Below are 17,994 nucleotides of genomic sequence, written 5' to 3'. Positions count from 1 at the left end.
CTTGAGTTTGCTGCTAAGGTTGACAAACCTTAGCAGCAAACTGGTGCCCAAAAAAGACAAGTAGGCTACGGTAGGTCATCAACCAATTTAATGAACAAAAAAATACTGATCTGTATAAAAAGTCATTTTTGTCTGTCACTTAGTCTCCTCATTTTCTAGATGAGGAGTTGTCATTGCCATGGTCTACAGCGCCTGATCTGCCCACAGCACCAGCATCTGGGCGTGCGCTGGCTGTCACCACGGGGCAGGAGCTGCCCGTGGAATGGTGTGGCCCCGGGGGGCTCTAGTCAGCCTTTCACAAGTATCGTAGTCGTGTTCTTGGCCTGAGAAGGCCACCAAAGTTAAAGTCAAAATAACTGCTGCAGAATGAATGTCTGCCCTGTGAGGTCAACCCAGGACCATGAGGAGGCCAGGCATTGTCCCAGCCCTTCCCTCAGCCTGTGGTTCCCAGTTGAGGGTAGGGCTCTTTAGGACCCGCTTTCTGGCATTAAGGAGCCAGCCCTGCCAGCGCTCAGGCCCACCCTGGGGAACTTGGAAACATGCACTGCCAGAGGGAAGAGCCCTGGGAGCTTGGGGGAAGGGGCCCTCGTGGCCACCAGCTGGCAGGTGGGGATGCAGCGGCTGGCATGTCCCCATGGAAGAGCGCAGGGCTCCTCAGCATGCACCGCTGTGGGGATGAGCAGGGTGGATGCGGCTGCAGGCCTGGTCTGGCCTCTCTAGGACTGGGGGCAAGAGAGCCTCTGGCATGAGGGTTGCGGGCCACCGCCCCAAGAGCTGGGTGGGCCACAAGCAAGCCCCAGCGCCCAGGCTCTCAGGCCCATGCGGAGGGCCACCGGTCAGCCGCCAACGCTGCTCAGGCAGGCCCCAGGGGGCCCTGAGGCGGAGGGCACGGGTCCCCCAGGACTGTGGCTCCAGCACCTCAGCTTTCGGCTTCTGAGCAACCGGGCGGGTGCAGGCGTCTGCTCTGTGGGGCGTCGCCCTGCTTAGGGGCCCTGCAAACCACCAGAACCCGCCTCCAGAGTCCTGAAGACCTGAGGTGCCTAGAGCCACTGCAGACCCTACCAGGGTTGCTGCTGATAGGAACCAGGCCCTGGGAGACCCCGCCAAGGGCAGCTGGCAGCTGCACCAATGCCGGACGCCTGCCCGGCTGGCTCGGTGGCCTCTCCTGTGTCCTGGGTGCAGCTGCTGGCCACATCTGAATCACCACCTGCAGGAGACTGGCCCTGGTGGAAGGCGAAGGCCAGGCTCCTGCTCTGGGGACAGTGGACGGACACTAAGGAGGCCTGACGCCCAGTCCTGGTAGCTGGGCCAGGGCCCGTCGGCTTCCGCCCCACCCTGGGCTCCACTGCCCTCCTGCCCTCGCCTGGACTGCAGCTCGCAGCTGTCTGTGGTCCTCTGCCTCAGTCCTTCCCAGGCCCAGCCCTAGTGGGGGATGTGGCAACCCAGCCACAAGCCAGGGTCTCTCCGCCTATAGGGCTCTGACTGCCCCTCAGCTCTGACAGGAAGCAGAGCCCTGAGGGGGGTCGCCACTGAAGGCGAGGCCCACAGAGCACAGATGCAGGGAGAGGGGAACGGAATGGTGGCTGTGAGGGAGCCGCAGGTCCGGGGCCTCAGCACCGGGTGCGGGGATGCCCCACATGGGCCTGCAGCGCTTCCCGGATGCCCTTTTGCCAGTCTCGTGCCAGTTGCACTGGTGTCAGGGAGGCCTAGGGGCAAGGACACCAGGTCAGTCCTCCCTTTCCCCCAGCCCCGGGCGCAGGCCGCCACCCCATGGGGACTCACCGCGTTCTGCACGGCCAGCTTGGCCCCATAGAGCAACAGCAGTTTCATGGCCTTGTAGTGGCCGTGCCGCACAGCCTCGTGGAGCGCTGTGTCCCCTTCCTGTGGGGAGACGGAGGTCCCACTCGTGCCCTCACCCGAGGGCCCTCAGCAGGGTGGCAGGGGCTGTGACCCAGGGGACAGTGCCCCTGGTCTGCTGCAGGCTGCCCAGCCGCTGTGCCTACCTTGTCCTGGGCGTCAACGAGGGCTCCACACTCGATGAGGTGCTCCAGGCAGTTGGAGTGGCCCGTGCGCACGGCCACGTGGAGGGGGGTGCTCCAGATCTAGGAGGAGAGGGGCTCAGTGCCACGTCTAGCCTGGTGGCCTCCTAGCTTCTCTAACAGACCACCCAGAGCAGGCCCTTGCTCCCTCACCTTGTCCCGTGCATTGACCCGGGCGCCCTGGTTAAGCAGCAGTTTGAGGATGTCCAGGTGTCCTCCTCGGCAGGCCCAGAACACAGGAGTCCTGTCCAGCTGTAACACAGAGCCCCGAAGCCCTCAGACCTGCGGGGACGCTGCGCAGAGCATTGGCAGTGAGGAGCAGCCTCCCGGGACTCACCAAGTCCCGAGCATCCACGGTGGCACCGGCCGCCAGCAGCTTGCTCACCAGCTGGAGGTGACCCTTCAGAGAGGCCCAGTGCAAGGCTGTGCGGTGCAGCTGGGGCAGAGATGGGGTTAGGAGGGTGCAGCCACCCAGAGCACCCACCTGTTGCTCAGAGGAGGTCCCCAAACACTCGCCCATCCTGCCATCAGCAAGGGCTTCTCCCTCCCAGCTCAGGACGCCACTGGTTCACGCCCCGAAGACAAGCCCAGGCCAGGGCTGGGACCACAGTGTGACACTCCTGCTTGGACAGGTGCCACAAGCCCTCGCCCACTGCACACCTTGTCGTGGGCATTGGGATCCCCTCCATCGGTCAGGAACTTGTCAATCAGGGCTTCCTGGTTCTCAGCAGCTGCCTTCAGGAACATCTCCAGGTCCACAGGCTCCAGCTGGGCCTGGGGCTGCGACTGGGTGAGGGGAAGGACAAGACCAAGTCACTCCCCAGACCCGTAGGCACCCGTGACCACAGTGTCACCAATGATTCCAGGACAGCTGAGGACCAGTACACCATTGCCCTGTGCAAGTAGTTCTCTTCAGTCTCCCCCTGAAATTCACATGTTGCAGGCACGGTGGCACATGCTACGATCCCAGCTACTCGGGCTGGGGCAGGAGGGTCACAGGCTTGAAGCCAATCTGGCATCTTAGCAAGATCCTGTCTCTAAGGAAAGAAAGCGCTGGTGATAAGCTCAGTGGCAGAGAGCTTGCCTAGCACACATGAGGCCCTGGCTGCCAGCCCCAGCACTGGGCGGGGACGGGGGGACTGAAGTCCTAACCCCTGTACCTTGAAATGTGACTTTATTGGAAATAGGATCCTTGCAGATATAACTAGCTAAGATGAGGCCCTTTCCAGTGTGACTCGTGTGAAGGGTAGCCCTGTTCCAGTATGGCTGGTGTCCATCTTTGTTTATTTATTGGTCCCAGGGGTGCCATATCCTCACTGAGACACATCCTCAGCTGTTTTCTTATTTTGAGACAAGGTCTCACTGAGTTGCTCAGGCTGGCTTTGAACTCACAATTCTGCCTCAACCTCCTGAGTCACTGGGATTATAAGGATATGCCACTGTGCCCAGCTATTGGTGTCCCTTTAACAAGGGACGTTTGGACCCCAGGAGGAAACCACCTGAGGAAGGGATGTTGCGTGTGCAGGCCAGGGAGTGCCGGAGAGCCACAGCCGGAGCTGGAGCAGAGCCTGCAGAGGAAGCGACTTGAGTTCTGTGGCTTGAGTCCCCAGTCGCCCTAGAAAGCCAACACGGCTCCAGTGTGGAGTCCACGTGGCTCCTGGTGGCCCCAGTACTACTCTTCCCCAAGCACCCCCCACCCAGGGACAGGGGCCTTCGCTTCTGGACCTGAGCCCTGGGCCCGTGCGGCCTCCCAGCCCCGACTTCTCACCTTAGCCACGGGCTCAGGTTCCCTGGGGGGGACTCTGCGTCTCAGTCTCAGTCGCTTTTCTTTCCGTCTTTGAACTAAGTTTTCCAAGTCAGCCACGGTCTCCAGGTTCAGTCTGGAGCTGTTGAATCTTTCCAGCTGGGGTGGGAAGTGGGCAGAAGGCGAGGCCAGGCCAGCCATCAGCCTGTGGCTGGGGCCCTGGGGCAGCCTCTTGGTTGGTGTGCTCCTGGGCTGCTCTGCCCAGAGACACAGCACCAGCCTGGCCCCCAGGCCCTCGCTGCCCCACTGCCCAGCCTGGACTGGCCTCCCCACAACAGCACTTACTTTCCTCTTCTTCTCTTCTTCCAATTTTAGCTTCTCCCAGGCCACGGCCTCTTGGAGTCCCAGCCTCCAGTCAGTAGGCCAGCCTCCAGGATCAGGAACTTCAGGCCCAAATCCCAACGTTTTCCCTTCGACCCTCTCTCCGCTCACCTGCAGGAAAGGATGTGGGTGAGCAGCCCGGGAAACCCGAGGGAGGAACCCACAGGAAGCCTGGTGCAGGACCAGGGAGACCCTGACCAGCCAAGCTGGGAGTCAGCCTGACCCTCCCTTCCCGAAGCTCCCTGGTGCTCTGGAGCACGGCAAACTCTGACCCCTGTGGTGGTCCACACCCACTGTGGCCCAACTGGCTGCTGCCTCCTCTGCCCTGCTCAGAAGCCTGCAGGGTTTGGGGGCATGTGGCCACCTCTATTTATAGTGCTGGGCCGTGTCCAGGAGCCCGGGGCAGATGACACCTTAGCTTCCCTCTTGGGCTATTGTCCCTAGATTCCTACCAGCTTGTGCTACACTGTCACCTGACCCCAAAATTCTAAACCCCTGGGCTCAGCTCTCTGCCTTTGGTGAAGCTGTTTCTACCTCAGTGAAAGGGGCTCAGACCAGCACTTCCCAAGGGCACGGAGGTGACCCGAGCTGCTGGGAACTGGGCTGCGCTGAGGAGCGTGGGGTGGGGAGAAGGGCAGGGTGACAGGACAGCAGCTCAGGGCTTCCAGGCAGCACAAACACATGCCCTTCTGCGGCACCTGCCAATGCAACCTTCCCTGGGCCCTCCAGGCCCCTCCTGGCAGGGGCTATGCAGGCGGGGGCCACTGGCCAACCACGGGCCTGCTGGACAGCAGACCATTCTGGGCCTCACACCCTCTAAAACTGACATCCTGAAGTGTCATGTCCAGAGCTCACACAGCACCCCCTCCCCCATACCCTCTGGACATTTCCAGAGCAAAGGCCATCATGGTGCTTGTACTAAAGGAACGCCTCGCTACCCCTGTGTCTTCTGCAGTCACCTGGCACTTCCTGTTCTGCCACCCAGTTCAGGGCAAACTCACTAAACTCAGGCTGGGGTGCAGCTCTGTCTAGGTGCTTGCCTAGACTGCGAGGCGTCACAAAACACCAAAAAGACTCAGGAGGATGAGGCAGGAGGGTCACAAAGTTTGAGGCCAGTTTGGGCAACTTAGCAAGACCCTGTCTCTAAGAAGAAAAGGGCTGAGGATGTAGCTCAGTGGTAAATTGCTCAGGTTCAATCCCAGGACCAAACCATCAAACCAACCAACCAACAAAAACCCCCAACAAACAAAAAGCAAGAGAACAAACGTCAGCAAGCTCAAGGGTTTTCATGTCCACCGTCGCCCAACCCTTGCCCGCTGTCTCCCTGTCCTGCCCTGAAGCCCCTCGCACCTCCCATGAGAACCAGGCAGAGACCAGGAGAGAACCCGGGCCTCCTTGTCCTCCCCGACCCTCAGACCATGGCAAGAGTGGCCACCCTCCAGCCAGCAGGTGCCATTCTGCTGGGACAGTCTGCCTCCCACCCCACCGCATCCTCACCAACTGCTGAATGCTGACGAAGTCCATGGTCCCCCCTGCTCTCCACACCCCCAGTGAGGGGAGCGCGTGGCTCAGCCCTTTTATAAGAGAGCCGAGGCCTGGGGGTGGGGAGGACAGGCTTGTGCCAGGACCAGATGACTCTAGAGGGCTGTCACACTCACCAAAATACCAGCCTGGGACTGTGGCCCACAGAGGGCAAGAAAAGGTGCAGCCAGGAGCTGAGTCGGCCACCTCCTAGACAGCCACTGCCCTGCACCTGCCACACCCACGTCCCAGGGAGCCCGGGCCCCAGCCCAGAGCCGGGGGACGTTCCCCACTCTTCTGGTCCAGAGCCCACTTGTGAGGGGCCCAGCCCCAGCCTCCTGTTGTGTCTGGCTGCCTGGGCACCAGCCCAGCTGCCCCCGCACAAGGCCAGAGTCCTCCCGAAACCTCGGGAGGGACAGGAGCAGAGGCTGACCTACTGCCGCAGGAATCCCCGTGGCCTCTCCAAGAGGGACCCAGGTCTCATGCGATGGCCCAGTGCGCCAGTCTCAAGGCCACCCTTCCTTCTCCGCCCCTCCCTCACCTCAGTTGACAGCCCCATCACCAAGAGGCGGTCATCGGTCCACTGCCCTGTAGAAGTCCTCCATGCCCCCAGGCAGGACCCACCAGACACTCTCGGGACATGGCGTGCCCCTCCACAGGCACGAGGGACTGAAGCTGCAGATTCTAGTTAGCGGGTGACCCTGAGACCCCGCTGCCACGTCAAATGTCCTAAATCTCCTTCAGAAGCCACGTGTGCCCTTTGCCCAGCTGCGCTGAACTCTGCTTTGACCTTTGAAAGGAAACCAGATAGCTGGTAAATAAGGCTCCAGAATCAGAGCCACACCATCAGAGGTGACCAAAACAGGAAGGGGGAGCTGTGGCCGAGGAGGCCCCGTGGTCCCAAGGCTGCAAAGGCCTTGGGGGAACTGGGGAAACCCAGAGCTTCTAAAGGACCCGATTCTGAGGCCTGGGGGTGTCTTCTTTCGACAAACTCTCCAGGGTCTGAGAGGGAAGGGCTTCCCAGGGCAGAGCCAGGGCAGGCAGGAAGTCAGATGCCCAGCTGTGCCCTTTGCTGTCCACTCGGCCTCCACCTCCTGCGACAGCAGGGGACAGGGTGTCCGAGCCAACAGGATTCACCTGAAGTCCTCAGCAGAAAGCCAGTCCACCCCCTGAATCTAACGGCTCTGTCATCAAGATCCCCAGCACTAACTTTAAACAAATTCTTCTGTACAGAAAATCCAAACGTAAAGCCCAAGTCTCCCCGATGAGCCCCTCCTGCCTCAGTGGCCCAGGGAAGCCATGGTGCTGGCTCAATGCACGCCTCTGCCTTCCTCTGTGTCTCGTGTCCTGTTCCTAAAGACTCTGTGCCGTGGACACACCAGCACACGCTGCACTCCATGAACATGCCCCTGCCCCATGGGCACCCTGGGTAGCACCCTTTCTCCTGAACACCCAGGTTCTCATGCCCCGCTGCTGTTTGCTGCTGCTTGCTGCTGCTGTTGTGTTTTCTCTGCAGTGCTGGGACCAACCCCAGGGCCTTGCATGTGCAGGCCAGTGCCACGGCTCTCTGAAAAGGCCTCTGTAGACAGACATTTTTTTTTTTTTAACTTTTATTTATTTTATGTGGTGCTGAGGATCAAACCCAGGGCCTTGCACATGCGAGGCGAGCGCTCTTATCACTAAGCCACAACCCTAGACCGAAAGACATCTTTTAACCATGGAGGAATCTCTCTAGGTAGGCACAGAGAAATCAGATTACTGGCCCTGCTCATTTTATTTAAATAGATTTTGCCAAATTGCCATCCACAGTGACTGTACCAATTCCTATGAACAGATACCAACAAAGACAAGTGACAATATGAAAGAAAATAAAAAATTAATGTAAGCCGGGTGCAGTGGCGTACGCTTGTAATCCTTGTGGCTCAGGAGGCTGAGCCAGGAAGACTGTGAGTTCAAAGCCAGCCTCAGCAACGGTGAGGCACTAAGCGAGACCTGTCTAAATAAAATACAAAATAGGCTGGCTCAGTTAGTTGAGTGCCCTTGAGTTCAATCCCGGGACCCCCCCCAAAAAAAGGCATATATGCAAAACAGTATCAATACCAGAATATAAACAACTCCTACAAATATAAAGAAAAAAAAAATAGCTGGTTGTGGTGATGCTTGCCTATAATCCCAAAGACCCAGGAGGCTGAGGCAGGAGGGTCACAAGTTCAAGGCCAGCTTCAGCAAATTAGTGAGGCCCCAAGCAACTTAGCGAGACCCTATCTCAAAGTAAAAAAGGGCTGGGGGTGTAGCTCAGGGTAAAGCACCCCTGAGTTCAATCCAAAACCCCCACCAAAAAAAAAAAAATTTTAATGGGCACAGGCAGGCAGTTCAGAGACAGGTGTGCAAGTCTCACCAGTAATTAGCAATGCAAAACAAAACAGAGCCAAGGAACCTTCCTACCCCCTGGATTACCAGGGTTAGTGAAATTGTTTTATAAAAGCCAGTGTGGACAAAGCTTTCGAACTGGGCACTCTTGTAAGCTGTGGGCAGTGTGCCAGGCCCTCAGATGCGTCCCCCAGATTCACCTGCTCAGTCCCCAGAGCCACCCTGAGGACGCTCTCCTCTGATCCTCACCTCACAGCCCTGGAAACTGGAGCCATACAGGTAACGTGGCTGTGCCAAGATCCCTCAGCGGCTCTCTCATCAAGATCCCCAGTGGCTCCATCACCTCGTCAGGTTTTCCTCTAGTATTCACCTGGTTTGGGGGTTTCATTTTTGAAACAGGGTCTTACCAAGTTGCTGAGGCTGCCCTCCAAGTTGTCCTGTCCCAGCCCCCTGAGTTGTTGAGGTCACAGGCGAGCAAGCCCCAGCTAGTTTTGTTTTTATATGAAGGTCTTTCATTCTTGGAATTCACTTTGAATGAGGTAAGGATACGAGTTTGTTTGTTTCCAGATGAGTGGCCGTTCACGTGACAACAATGTAGAATATGCTCCTCTGTCCAGGCGTCCACACTTCTAGCCACACCTCCCCCTGCCACGCGGGCTCTCGGGGTCTCAGCCACAGCTTCCTGCCTGCAGCGTGGGTGCTGGGCAAGGCAGGGGCCTGGACAGCTGTCGGTGTCCCTCCAAGGGCGACCTGATGCAGGGGGGCCTCAGCTGGCCAGCAGGCCACGCAGGTCGCTGTTGCAGGGCAGCAGGTCGCAGGCCAGCCGTGCCTTCTGGTCTCGCACAGCCTTCAGAGCGGGGCTGTGCTGCAGCAGCAGGCAGCAAATGTCCATGTGCCCCTTCTCGGCTGCCTGTGGAGACAGGGGTTTCAGAAGGGCTCCTTGGGCCTATGCCTGGCTCCACGTCCAGGAGTGTTCCTCTCACTCCTACAAGGCCTGGAAATGGAGACGCTGCTGGCTGCAGAGGTCCCTAATTCCCACTACCCAAGGACCTGCATGTGCCCGGTGGTGTGCCCAGCCTGTTATTCTTCTTGCTTCCTTTGCCAAGGCCACTCTTGTTTGGACAGACTTGCTCATTAAGAACAAGAACAGAACCTTGAACCTGCAGGCATCTCCAGCCAGGCGCTGGGAGCCTGGGCAGAGAACATGGACACAGCCCTAACCGGGAACGGAAATGAGCAGGGAAACGGGCCCAGGCCCCACTTTCTCTGTCGCGTTCCTCACAACTAAAACACTCAGGGTCACTCCAGGGGAACTGGGCTGCACGAAATAACCACACAAGAGAGGAGATACCTTTTTCTTTGGGGTCCTGTAATGGCTCCTCTGACCTTAAGGGTCCGCAGAGAGAGAGAGAGAGAGAAAGAGAGAGAGAGAAAGAGAGAGAGAGAGAGAAAGAGAGAGCGCTGACCCCTTTTATTGAGGAGAAGCCATTCAAATGAGGCAAGGGGTCAGTTTCAGGGGATTGAGTCCAGCTTCCTGATGTCTGCTGTCGGCAGGTTGACTGACATCTAGGAAGGCCTCATCCAAAGGCAGAGCAAGAGAAGGGACACACAGAGGGCATTTCCCAAACAGGGCAAAGGGGTGATATCACAAAGGAGCAGCTGAGGGTAGCTTAATCCATGGGGCGACACACCACGTCTGAAGATCACTGTGAGATGTAGTGACGGTCAAAGCCTCTCGGCTCCAGGACAGAAGGTCATTCAGAGTGGCTGTCCACATTTCTCCTTCTTTTCTGAGACAGAAAACCCTCTTCTAAACATCGCTATCTAACCTACCTCCTCCAAAAGATAACAGAGGTCAGTGATTCACATTAATGATCTCATTTAGGAACCATGTTAATCCCACTTTACAGAGGAAGAAACATAAGCTAATATAAACTAAGTAACTTGCCCAAGGTCACAGAGCAGCCTGGGACCCTAAGCCAGGTGGGTCTGACTTTAGAGTTTGAGCTCTTCCCACTCTACCCCAGTGTTAGGGGTGGAACCCGGGGCCTGACGCATGTCAGGCAAGTGCTCTGCCACTGAGCTAAAGCCCCAACCCCAGTCCTTTTTGTATTTTATTTATAGACAGGGTCACAGTGAGTTGCTTAGGACGTCATGAAGTAGCTGAGACTGGCTTTGAACTTGTGATCCTCCCGCCTCAGCCTCCTGAGTGGTTGGGATTACAGGTGAGTGCCACTGCACTGGTGACTACAGGGGCTTTTGAGAGGTATCAGAATTAATACTAGTAGCAACCACCATTCCAAATTTGAATCCAAACCTCTGTCTGCAGATCCCCTTGGAGAGCACAGATTGAGGGCTCTGGGCTCTGCTGCCTCAATTTGGGTGGCCGCGAGCAGCTGTGAGGGGTCCCACCTAACTTTTTTTTACGAAAAATGAAGTGCTAATGTTTGCGAAGTCCATTTAAAAAACCACACACCGAACAAAACTAAAACGTATGTCCATCACTGTCTCTGTATACCTATCCCTAGGTTCTCACTGTGGGCGAGGGAAGAGGAGGCGCTGCAGCTGAAGGCGGCCAGCTGTGGGCACACAGCCAAGCACGCCCCAGCAGCATTCTGCCGAGATGCACCCTGTGCGTGTGGCAGCAGAACACCTGGGCCACGGCAGCCAGCGCCCATTAGAGGGGCCGAGGCAGGCAGAGCTCAGGACAAGCGGCAGGGGTAGGCGACCCTGGCCAGCCTGGCAGTTTGGCTCTGGACTTGGGAAGAGAGCTTCTGGAGACTGCAAAGAGGGCAGGGCTTGATGAGACTCTTTGGAAACCACTGCTCTGGTGGGAAAACCAGGGTGGAGACAAGAGGTGAATGGGTTCACATACACGGGCCTCTCGCTGAGACCCCTCTGCAAGACGCACAAGAAGTGCCTGGAGGGGGCACCCGAAGACCAGGGGCAGACCCTTGGCTTTAGGCTCTTCCCCACAAGAACAGGCGTTTCTGGTCAAAGGAGTTTAATGGAACCACCGTGGCTGTGAGCTGGAATGGGCTGCCAAGCAGGGAGTGGGGGAGTGTCAGAAAAGCACCCCTCAGGGCACCACAGGACAGAGAGCTGAGCACCCGGCTCATGTCCGTTGTGTGCACAAGAAAAAGGCTGGGAAATCGAGCTGATCCTTGGGAGTCGGCACGCACTGAGGCTTCAGGTGCTCTTCATTTCCTCCTCTACACTTTCCTGTTCCCCATGTTTTCTATGGTGAACATGTCGTTAACCTTTATAATAAGAAAAAGCGAGTTCTACAAGTGGCAGAGGGACGCACCTTGTGAAGACTGGTCATGCCATCGTCGTCCACCAGCTGGGGGTTGGACCCGTGTGCGAGCAGCAGCCGGGCAACCTCAGTGTGCCCGCAGTAGCTGGCCCGGTGCAGTGCAGTGGCGCCCCCGTGGGTCTGGGCATTGCACTTGGCCCCGCTCTCCAGCAGGAACTGACAGACAGCATAGTGCCCATTGCGGCTGGCGTAGTGCTGCAAGGACAGAGGCTGTGGCTAGAGAGCAGGACCCAGGCAGGTGACAGGGTGGTGGGGGAGACACAGGCTCTGTAGCAACGGGGGCCCAGCTTAGGGAACACCTGCTACTGCGCATCCTAGCATCAGTTTTCATTCCCACCTCATAAGACGGTCATGAAAATAAAATGAAATACCTGATGTAAAGCTCTTATACTAATTAAAACATCCAGGTTCATATGATGCTTAAAAAAGAAACTTTGCAGCTAGGCGTGGTGGTGCACACCTGTAATCCTAGTGACTCGGGAGACAGAGGCAGGAGGATTGCACATTTGAGGCCAGCCTCAGCAATTTAGTGAGGCCCTAAGCAACTTAGGACCCTGTCTCAAAATAAAAAAAATTTAAAAAGAAAACTGGAGATATGCTCAGTAGTTAAGCATCCCCAAGTTCAATTCCCAGTACCAAAAAAACAAACAAGAAGCTTTGCTGAAATACAGGGAACATAAAATGTCAGTCACCTTTACATCACTGTGACAAAGATAATCAGCTTAATAAGGGAAGTTTGGCCTGGGGCGGAGCTTAACCGTAGAGCTTTGGCCTAGCATGTGCGAGGCCCTGGGTGTGACCCCTGGCAACACAAAAACAGTAATAATAATGACAATGACAATGAAAAGATTTACTCTGGCTCAACTGAGGAGGTGGCAGACCTTGGTTGGCTGGCCTGCTGCTTTTGGGCTGGTGGCAGTCAGCACACCATGGGGGTGGGTGCAGGCAGGTGCACCCCATGACCTCACCTCCTTCCCTTGGGCCACTTCCTGCAGGGTCCCCCCCTCCTAGAAGCACTGAAGGCTAGCCTCTAGGGACACTTAACCACACTGGGGCAGTGAAGATACAAGGTAAACACACTCCCCTCCTCTCTCCTCTGACCCTGTGTGCTCCTCAGGCTCACCAGGGCAGTATAGCCAGCAGAGTCCGGCTGGCTGGGGTCTGTGGACTTCTGGATGAAGTGCTTCACTCGGTTCAGGTCTCCATTCAGGGCTGCCGACCAGATTCCTGCAGAAAGACAGCCATGGTACTAAGCAGGGCAGCATGACAGGATTTCTTAGCATTTCCACTATTTTTTTTTTTTTTTTGTACTGGGGATTGAACCCAGAGGCACTTAACCACTCAGCCGCATCCCCAGCCCTTTTATTTTTATTTTGCTAAGTTTCTTAGGGTCTTGCTAAGTTGCTGAGGCTGGCCTTAAACTTGTGATCTTCCTGCCTCAGGCTCTTGAGTCTCTGAGGTTACAGGTGTACATCATTGTGCCTGGTTGAAACCTGAAACTTTTGAGTGCCGACAGGACATCACAAATGGAAAATTCTACACATGATTTCACAATGGTTTGCAGTGAAAACAGGCCTAATAAGAATATTGTATGAAATTACCTTCAGGCTAAAAAGAATAAAATTTTTTTTTTTTAAAATTACCTTCAGGGCTATGTGAATAAAGTTTATGTGAAAGAAATATAAGTGGATGTTGTGTTTAGACTTGGATCCCATTCCCAAAATATCTTAAATATTTGCAAATATTCCAAAATCAGAAAAAAAAAATCTCAAATCTGCAACACTTCTGGTCCTGAGTATTTGGGATAAGGGATGCTCAACTTGTACTTACTATGTACCTAGTACTGTTGTAGGCACTAGGGGTCAGCTGACAAAATAACCCTAATCCCCCCTACACACAATGTTTGGCTTTATGGAACTTTTCTTTCTTCTTTTTTCTTTGATGGTGGTAGTGGAGATTGAACTCAGGGGTGCTCTACCCTGAGCTATACCCCCAGCCCTTTTTGAAATTTTGAAACAGGGCTTCACTATATTGCCCAGGCTAGCCTGGAACATGCAATCCTCCTGCCTCAGCCTCTGGAGTCAATGAGATTACAGGCATGCATGATACTACAGAGTAATTACACTCTAATTAAAGGAGAAAGATGAAAATAATGTGTATATATATGTTTATATACCTTATATATAGGTATGCATAATCTGCTATACACCTATGTTCATAAACTATACATATAATCATGTATGTACCTGTATACATGTATTCTGTATACTTGGTAAGTCAGGTTGTGCTAAGTGCTCTGAAGAAGACAGGGAAGGGCTGTATGCAGTGGGTAGGGATGGCCTCTCTGACGAGGTAATACACGAACAAAACAAAGGAAATGAGAAAAGGCATCACTTGAATAGATGCATGAAGAAATAAAAGCAGAAGAAACTCCCCCCCAAAACCAGATACCCTGACCTATGCAACTTGGAGTTACAGGACCTAAATCTTCATTATTCCCCAAGTTAAGAATATTATATATGGGGCTGGGGCTGGGGCTCAGGGGTAGAGCACTTGCCTAGCATGTGTGAGGCACTGGGTTTGATTCTCAGAACCATGTATAAATAAATGAACAAAATAAAGGTACATCAACAACTAAAAAAACTTTTTAAAAAAGAATATTATATACAGAGATTTATCAAATTAGTGTACATACAAATGTGGCATATGAATCCCACTATTATGTATATTTACAATGCACCAATTTTAAAAAGTTATAATCTAAGTTGAGTGTGGTGGCACATACCTGTAATCCCAATAACTCAGGAGGCTGAGGCAGGAAGACTGGGAGTTCAAAGCCAGCCTCAGCAACTTCGTAAGGCCCTAAGCAACTTAGTAAGCCCCTGTCTCCACATAAAAATAAAAAGGGCCTGGGAATATAGCTCAGTTGGTAGAGGGCTTGCCTTGCATGCTCAAGGCCCTGAGTCTAATCCCAGCACCACAAAGTAAATAAATAAACAAAAAGGTCTGAAAATGTAGCCCAGTGGTAGAGTGCTCCTGGGTTCAATCTCCAGTACCAAAAAATAAAAATTAAAATAATTAAAATAGAAACAAAAAAATACAGAGAACACTTAAAAGTCATCAAAAAGAAAAGATCATCATGCATCAAAGACCAACAATCAGATTTACAGCAGACTTAACAACTGTTGCAGATACAAACAGATAAATAATAATATTTCCAAAGGACTAAGGGAAAAAACCAAACTTGTCAACCTCAAATTTTATGCATAACTAAGCTATCACAAATGTAGGGGAAGGAACAGACAGCATCTTCCCTGAAAAAACTATTAAGCAGCTATTAACTATGTACTTTTGGCGACGCATGGTGGCACACACCTGTAACCCCAGCAGCTCAGGAGGCTGAGACAGGAGGATTGCAAATTCAAAGCCAGCCTCAGCAACTTAACCAGGCCCTAAGCGACCGAGCAAGACCCCGTCTCTAAATAAACTATAAAAAAAGGGCTGGGGTGCTGGGGTTGTGGCTCAGCGGTAGAGCACTTGCCTAGCATGTGTGAGGCCCTGGGTTAGATCTTCAGCACCACATAAAAATAAATAAAATAAAGGTATTATGTCCAACTACACTAAAAAAATGTTTATTTTTTTAAAAAAGGGCTGGGGACGTGGCTTAGTAGTTAAGCACCCCTGGGTTCAATCCCCAGTACAAAAAAAAAAAAAAAGTACTTCTGAAAGAAGAAAAATGAACCCAGAGAAAAGATACGATTTGAAGGGGGAAAAATTCACACAACAAAATTGATAAAGATTTTATCATTGTGGGAAATAGAAAACAAATGAATAAGCAAAATGATGTCAGGTATCAACAATGCTATGAGGAGAGCAAGGTGACAGGTGTTTGTTTCAGAGCTACCTAGAGGGGAAGGGCCCTGCCTTGGACAGTGCAAGTTTTCTTTCTCAAAAGCAGCACTGACCTTCTGGTGGGGAACATTCCTTGTGGTGGGGAGCTGATGTGGGCATCAGAGAATGTACACAGCACCCTTCCATGTATCAACCAAAAAATGTCTCAGGAGGTAGAACTGTCCCCTCTTGAGAACCCTAGAATAGGGTGTTCTGGGAGAGCCTCTATGAGGAGGTGACACGGAGCTGCCATATGAAAACAAAGTACTAGATAGCCTAAATGTTGGAGAAGGTCACTCTAAGGAGATGGGACCGCAAGTGCAATGACCTTCATGGGAAAAGGTCTTGCATCTTTGAGAAACCAAAACAAGAATGGAGGAAAGCAAGGATGGGAACTGAGATGAGTGTGAGAAGTGGAGAAGGCGACATCAGCTCCAGACCTCTATGGGCCACTATACGGAATCTGGATTTATTGCAACGGGAACTGCAATATTCTGGTTGAGTATTTTCAAAAAGTTTCTCCGCTGCTGGGTGGAGAGGAGAAAACGCTGAAGGAGCACGGGTGGCGGCAGGAGAGGTGGAGAGGATGCAGCAGGCGCAGGAGCCACTGCATGGCAATGGGGAAGTATGAATGCATGAGCGGCGGCAGCACCCAGCCACCACCTGGCGACAACGTTATTATGACTGCAGAACCTGCCTCTTCCAGGTGACACAGAACGCAGCACAGTGGTTCTGAACAGAAGAGGGACCTCGGCTCCCAGCCTTCCTTACTAGCAGCATGATCTCTGGACCATCTGGGGCCGGTAGGTGGGGACATGGCCACCCGCCTCGCGCTCTTTGCCACGGCAGGAGCCTTTACACCGGCCGGCACGGCGCGCTCGCCGGCTCAGCAGGGCCAAATCCCCTCGCCGCGCGGCCCAGGCCTGACGCTCCATGCCCTCCAGGTGGGCACGATACCCCAGCAGAAGACTCTGGACCTCTAACCCCTGAGCGAATGTGTCTCTCAGGTGAGGAGCCAGGCCCTGCCATGCCACTTGGGAAAGTTATGGAAACCAATGCCTCGGACTCCCCGGCTCCACGCAAGACCAGGTGTCCAGGGACGCGCCCGCGTCGGGGTCTGCAGTTCCCAGCAGCGCGGGGGCTGTGCGCCTGTCGCCCTGCAGCCCTTTGGCACCAGGCCCAGGAGCGCCCGGCTCGGTCCTTTGCCCCACATCCGTGCCGGCGGACTCTGGGGCCGCGCGGCCGCCTCACCCCTCTCGAAGTCCATCTCCTCCAGCGTCTGCTGCACGCCGGGCACCGCCACCGGACGTGAGCAGCAGTGTGAGTCCGCGAAGGGCCGCGGTGCCGCCATCCTAGCCTCGCTGGTCGCCAGCCAGGCCTCAGTGAGCCAGGAGGGCGGACGCAGTGCCTGCCCCGCCACCCCAATCTGACCAATCGGCGCCAGCGACTGTCTCCAGAGTCCCGTCCCTCTCCAGAGCTGACCAATGCGGTGTCTAGGCCTTTGCTCAAGAACCAATGCGGAGGCGGGGCGGGACTTGCTGCGCCGGGCCGCGTTCCGACGCCGCCGCGCGAGGGCGCGCGAGGCTAAGCGGTGGGCGGCGGAGTGGCGGTCTCGGGTCCGGGGCTGGACGCCAAGGGAGTGCCGGTCGCCGCGGGGAGGGCGGGCAGCGCTGCCGCGCCTTGTAGGGTATGGGGACCAGGCGGCTGGCCCCCGCCAGCAGCTTTTGTCACGTTCTCCAGAACCCAGCCCTTTAGAGGCCTCGCCAGCTCTTTCCGTTACTGCTCTCGACCCACCCAGATCCCCACAGTAGCGGTCATCGGGCGCGCTCCGTGGTCCTTCACGCCTCCTTCTCCGCACCACCCAGTGCAAGCCGACCATGAGCGGCGCAGTGGCCTCCCGAAAGGCCCTGGATTCCGCCCCCCTTCCTTAAAAATCTATTAGGGAGCGGGTGACAACATGTTCTGCGCCTAGGTGCAGCCACGAGGGCAGGGCAGGCCGGGGCCTCTGTTTCTTTCAGTCACCCCCCACCCGCAGTGGAACCCGGCAGTGCTGTACCACCTAGCTGCACCTCCAGTCCTAAATATTTTTAAACAGGGTCTCCCTAAATTGCCCAGGCTGGGCCTACAACCTGCGAGAATACCACCTGTCTTTTGAGTAGCTGGGATTGTGACCCTGAAATCAATCCTCGTGTGTCTCTCAAGAGATCCTCTGGGCTGTCGTTGGCAGACCATGTGCTGAGTGCAGCACGCTTCTGATCTGGCCTTCTCAACCCACGCTCGCAGAGACCCAGGGCGCCAGCCTGATCAAGCAGTCAAGTGTGTAGGGAGACCTCGTTTGCACTGCCTCTGCTCCTGGGCGTGAGCTCGTTGTGTCTAAACCCGTCGGGAGCACTCAGAAATGAATCCAAGCTAGGGCCTGTTGTTTGTCTCGTGGAACATCTGGACTCTGTACCACCCTCTCACCAAGAGAAGGGCTTGGAACACACTGGGTGGCAGGAGGGGAAGTTCCTTCCCTACATGGTTGGGGCATTGAAGACTTGGCATTCTTGCATCTCTCCTCCCTGATCCATCCTCTTGCAAGCAACCACTGTCCACACACCCTTAGGCTGCTTCTAGGACTCCTCCTTCAGCCCTCTGACTCCCACTCACCCTCCCCAGAGTTCTGGGAAGGCAGGCCCCTCCCCGCCCCTGCCCTGACTTCTCCCTTTGGCCAGGAGCCAAGCCTGGCTCCC

At 54.9% G+C, this 17,994-nt stretch overlaps 2 protein-coding genes across 4 annotated transcripts; both read right to left on the bottom strand.

Annotated features, from left to right (window-relative positions):
* Positions 1–66: 66 nt before the first annotated feature.
* Positions 67–5,790, bottom strand: Ankrd23 (ankyrin repeat domain 23). Its single transcript, XM_046420058.2, has 9 exons — positions 5,662–5,790; positions 4,129–4,275; positions 3,808–3,942; positions 2,700–2,825; positions 2,377–2,475; positions 2,193–2,291; positions 2,004–2,102; positions 1,783–1,881; positions 67–1,706 (listed from the first exon to the last, which is right to left on the bottom strand). The coding sequence occupies exons 1-9, from the start codon at positions 5,686–5,688 to the stop codon at positions 1,611–1,613; spliced, it is 927 nt and encodes a 308-aa protein (XP_046276014.1). The 5' UTR covers positions 5,689–5,790; the 3' UTR covers positions 67–1,610.
* Positions 4,137–16,668, bottom strand: Ankrd39 (ankyrin repeat domain 39). Of its 3 annotated transcripts, none has more exons than XR_006846301.2 (5): positions 16,514–16,668; positions 12,495–12,598; positions 11,363–11,566; positions 8,305–8,965; positions 4,137–4,275 (listed from the first exon to the last, which is right to left on the bottom strand). XR_006846301.2 is itself a non-coding variant. In XM_046420059.2 (4 exons), the coding sequence occupies exons 1-4, from the start codon at positions 16,611–16,613 to the stop codon at positions 8,822–8,824; spliced, it is 552 nt and encodes a 183-aa protein (XP_046276015.1). In that variant the 5' UTR covers positions 16,614–16,668; the 3' UTR covers positions 7,441–8,821. The 3 variants fall into 3 exon arrangements, 1 of the variants encoding a protein (XP_046276015.1); XR_006846302.2 differs by having other exon boundaries at positions 4,143–4,275; positions 8,463–8,965; XM_046420059.2 differs by lacking the exon at positions 4,137–4,275 and having other exon boundaries at positions 7,441–8,965.
* Positions 16,669–17,994: the final 1,326 nt, after the last annotated feature.

The sequence above is a fragment of the Marmota monax genome, unplaced genomic scaffold (assembly GCF_021218885.2).
Source record: "Marmota monax isolate L192 unplaced genomic scaffold, Marmota_monax_Labrador192_F-V1.1 WCK01_AAM20220418_F8-fsc00178, whole genome shotgun sequence".
Taxonomy (NCBI): domain Eukaryota; kingdom Metazoa; phylum Chordata; class Mammalia; order Rodentia; family Sciuridae; genus Marmota; species Marmota monax.
Note: the sequence above shows the minus strand (reverse complement) of the source record. Positions and strands in the feature narration are given on the sequence as shown.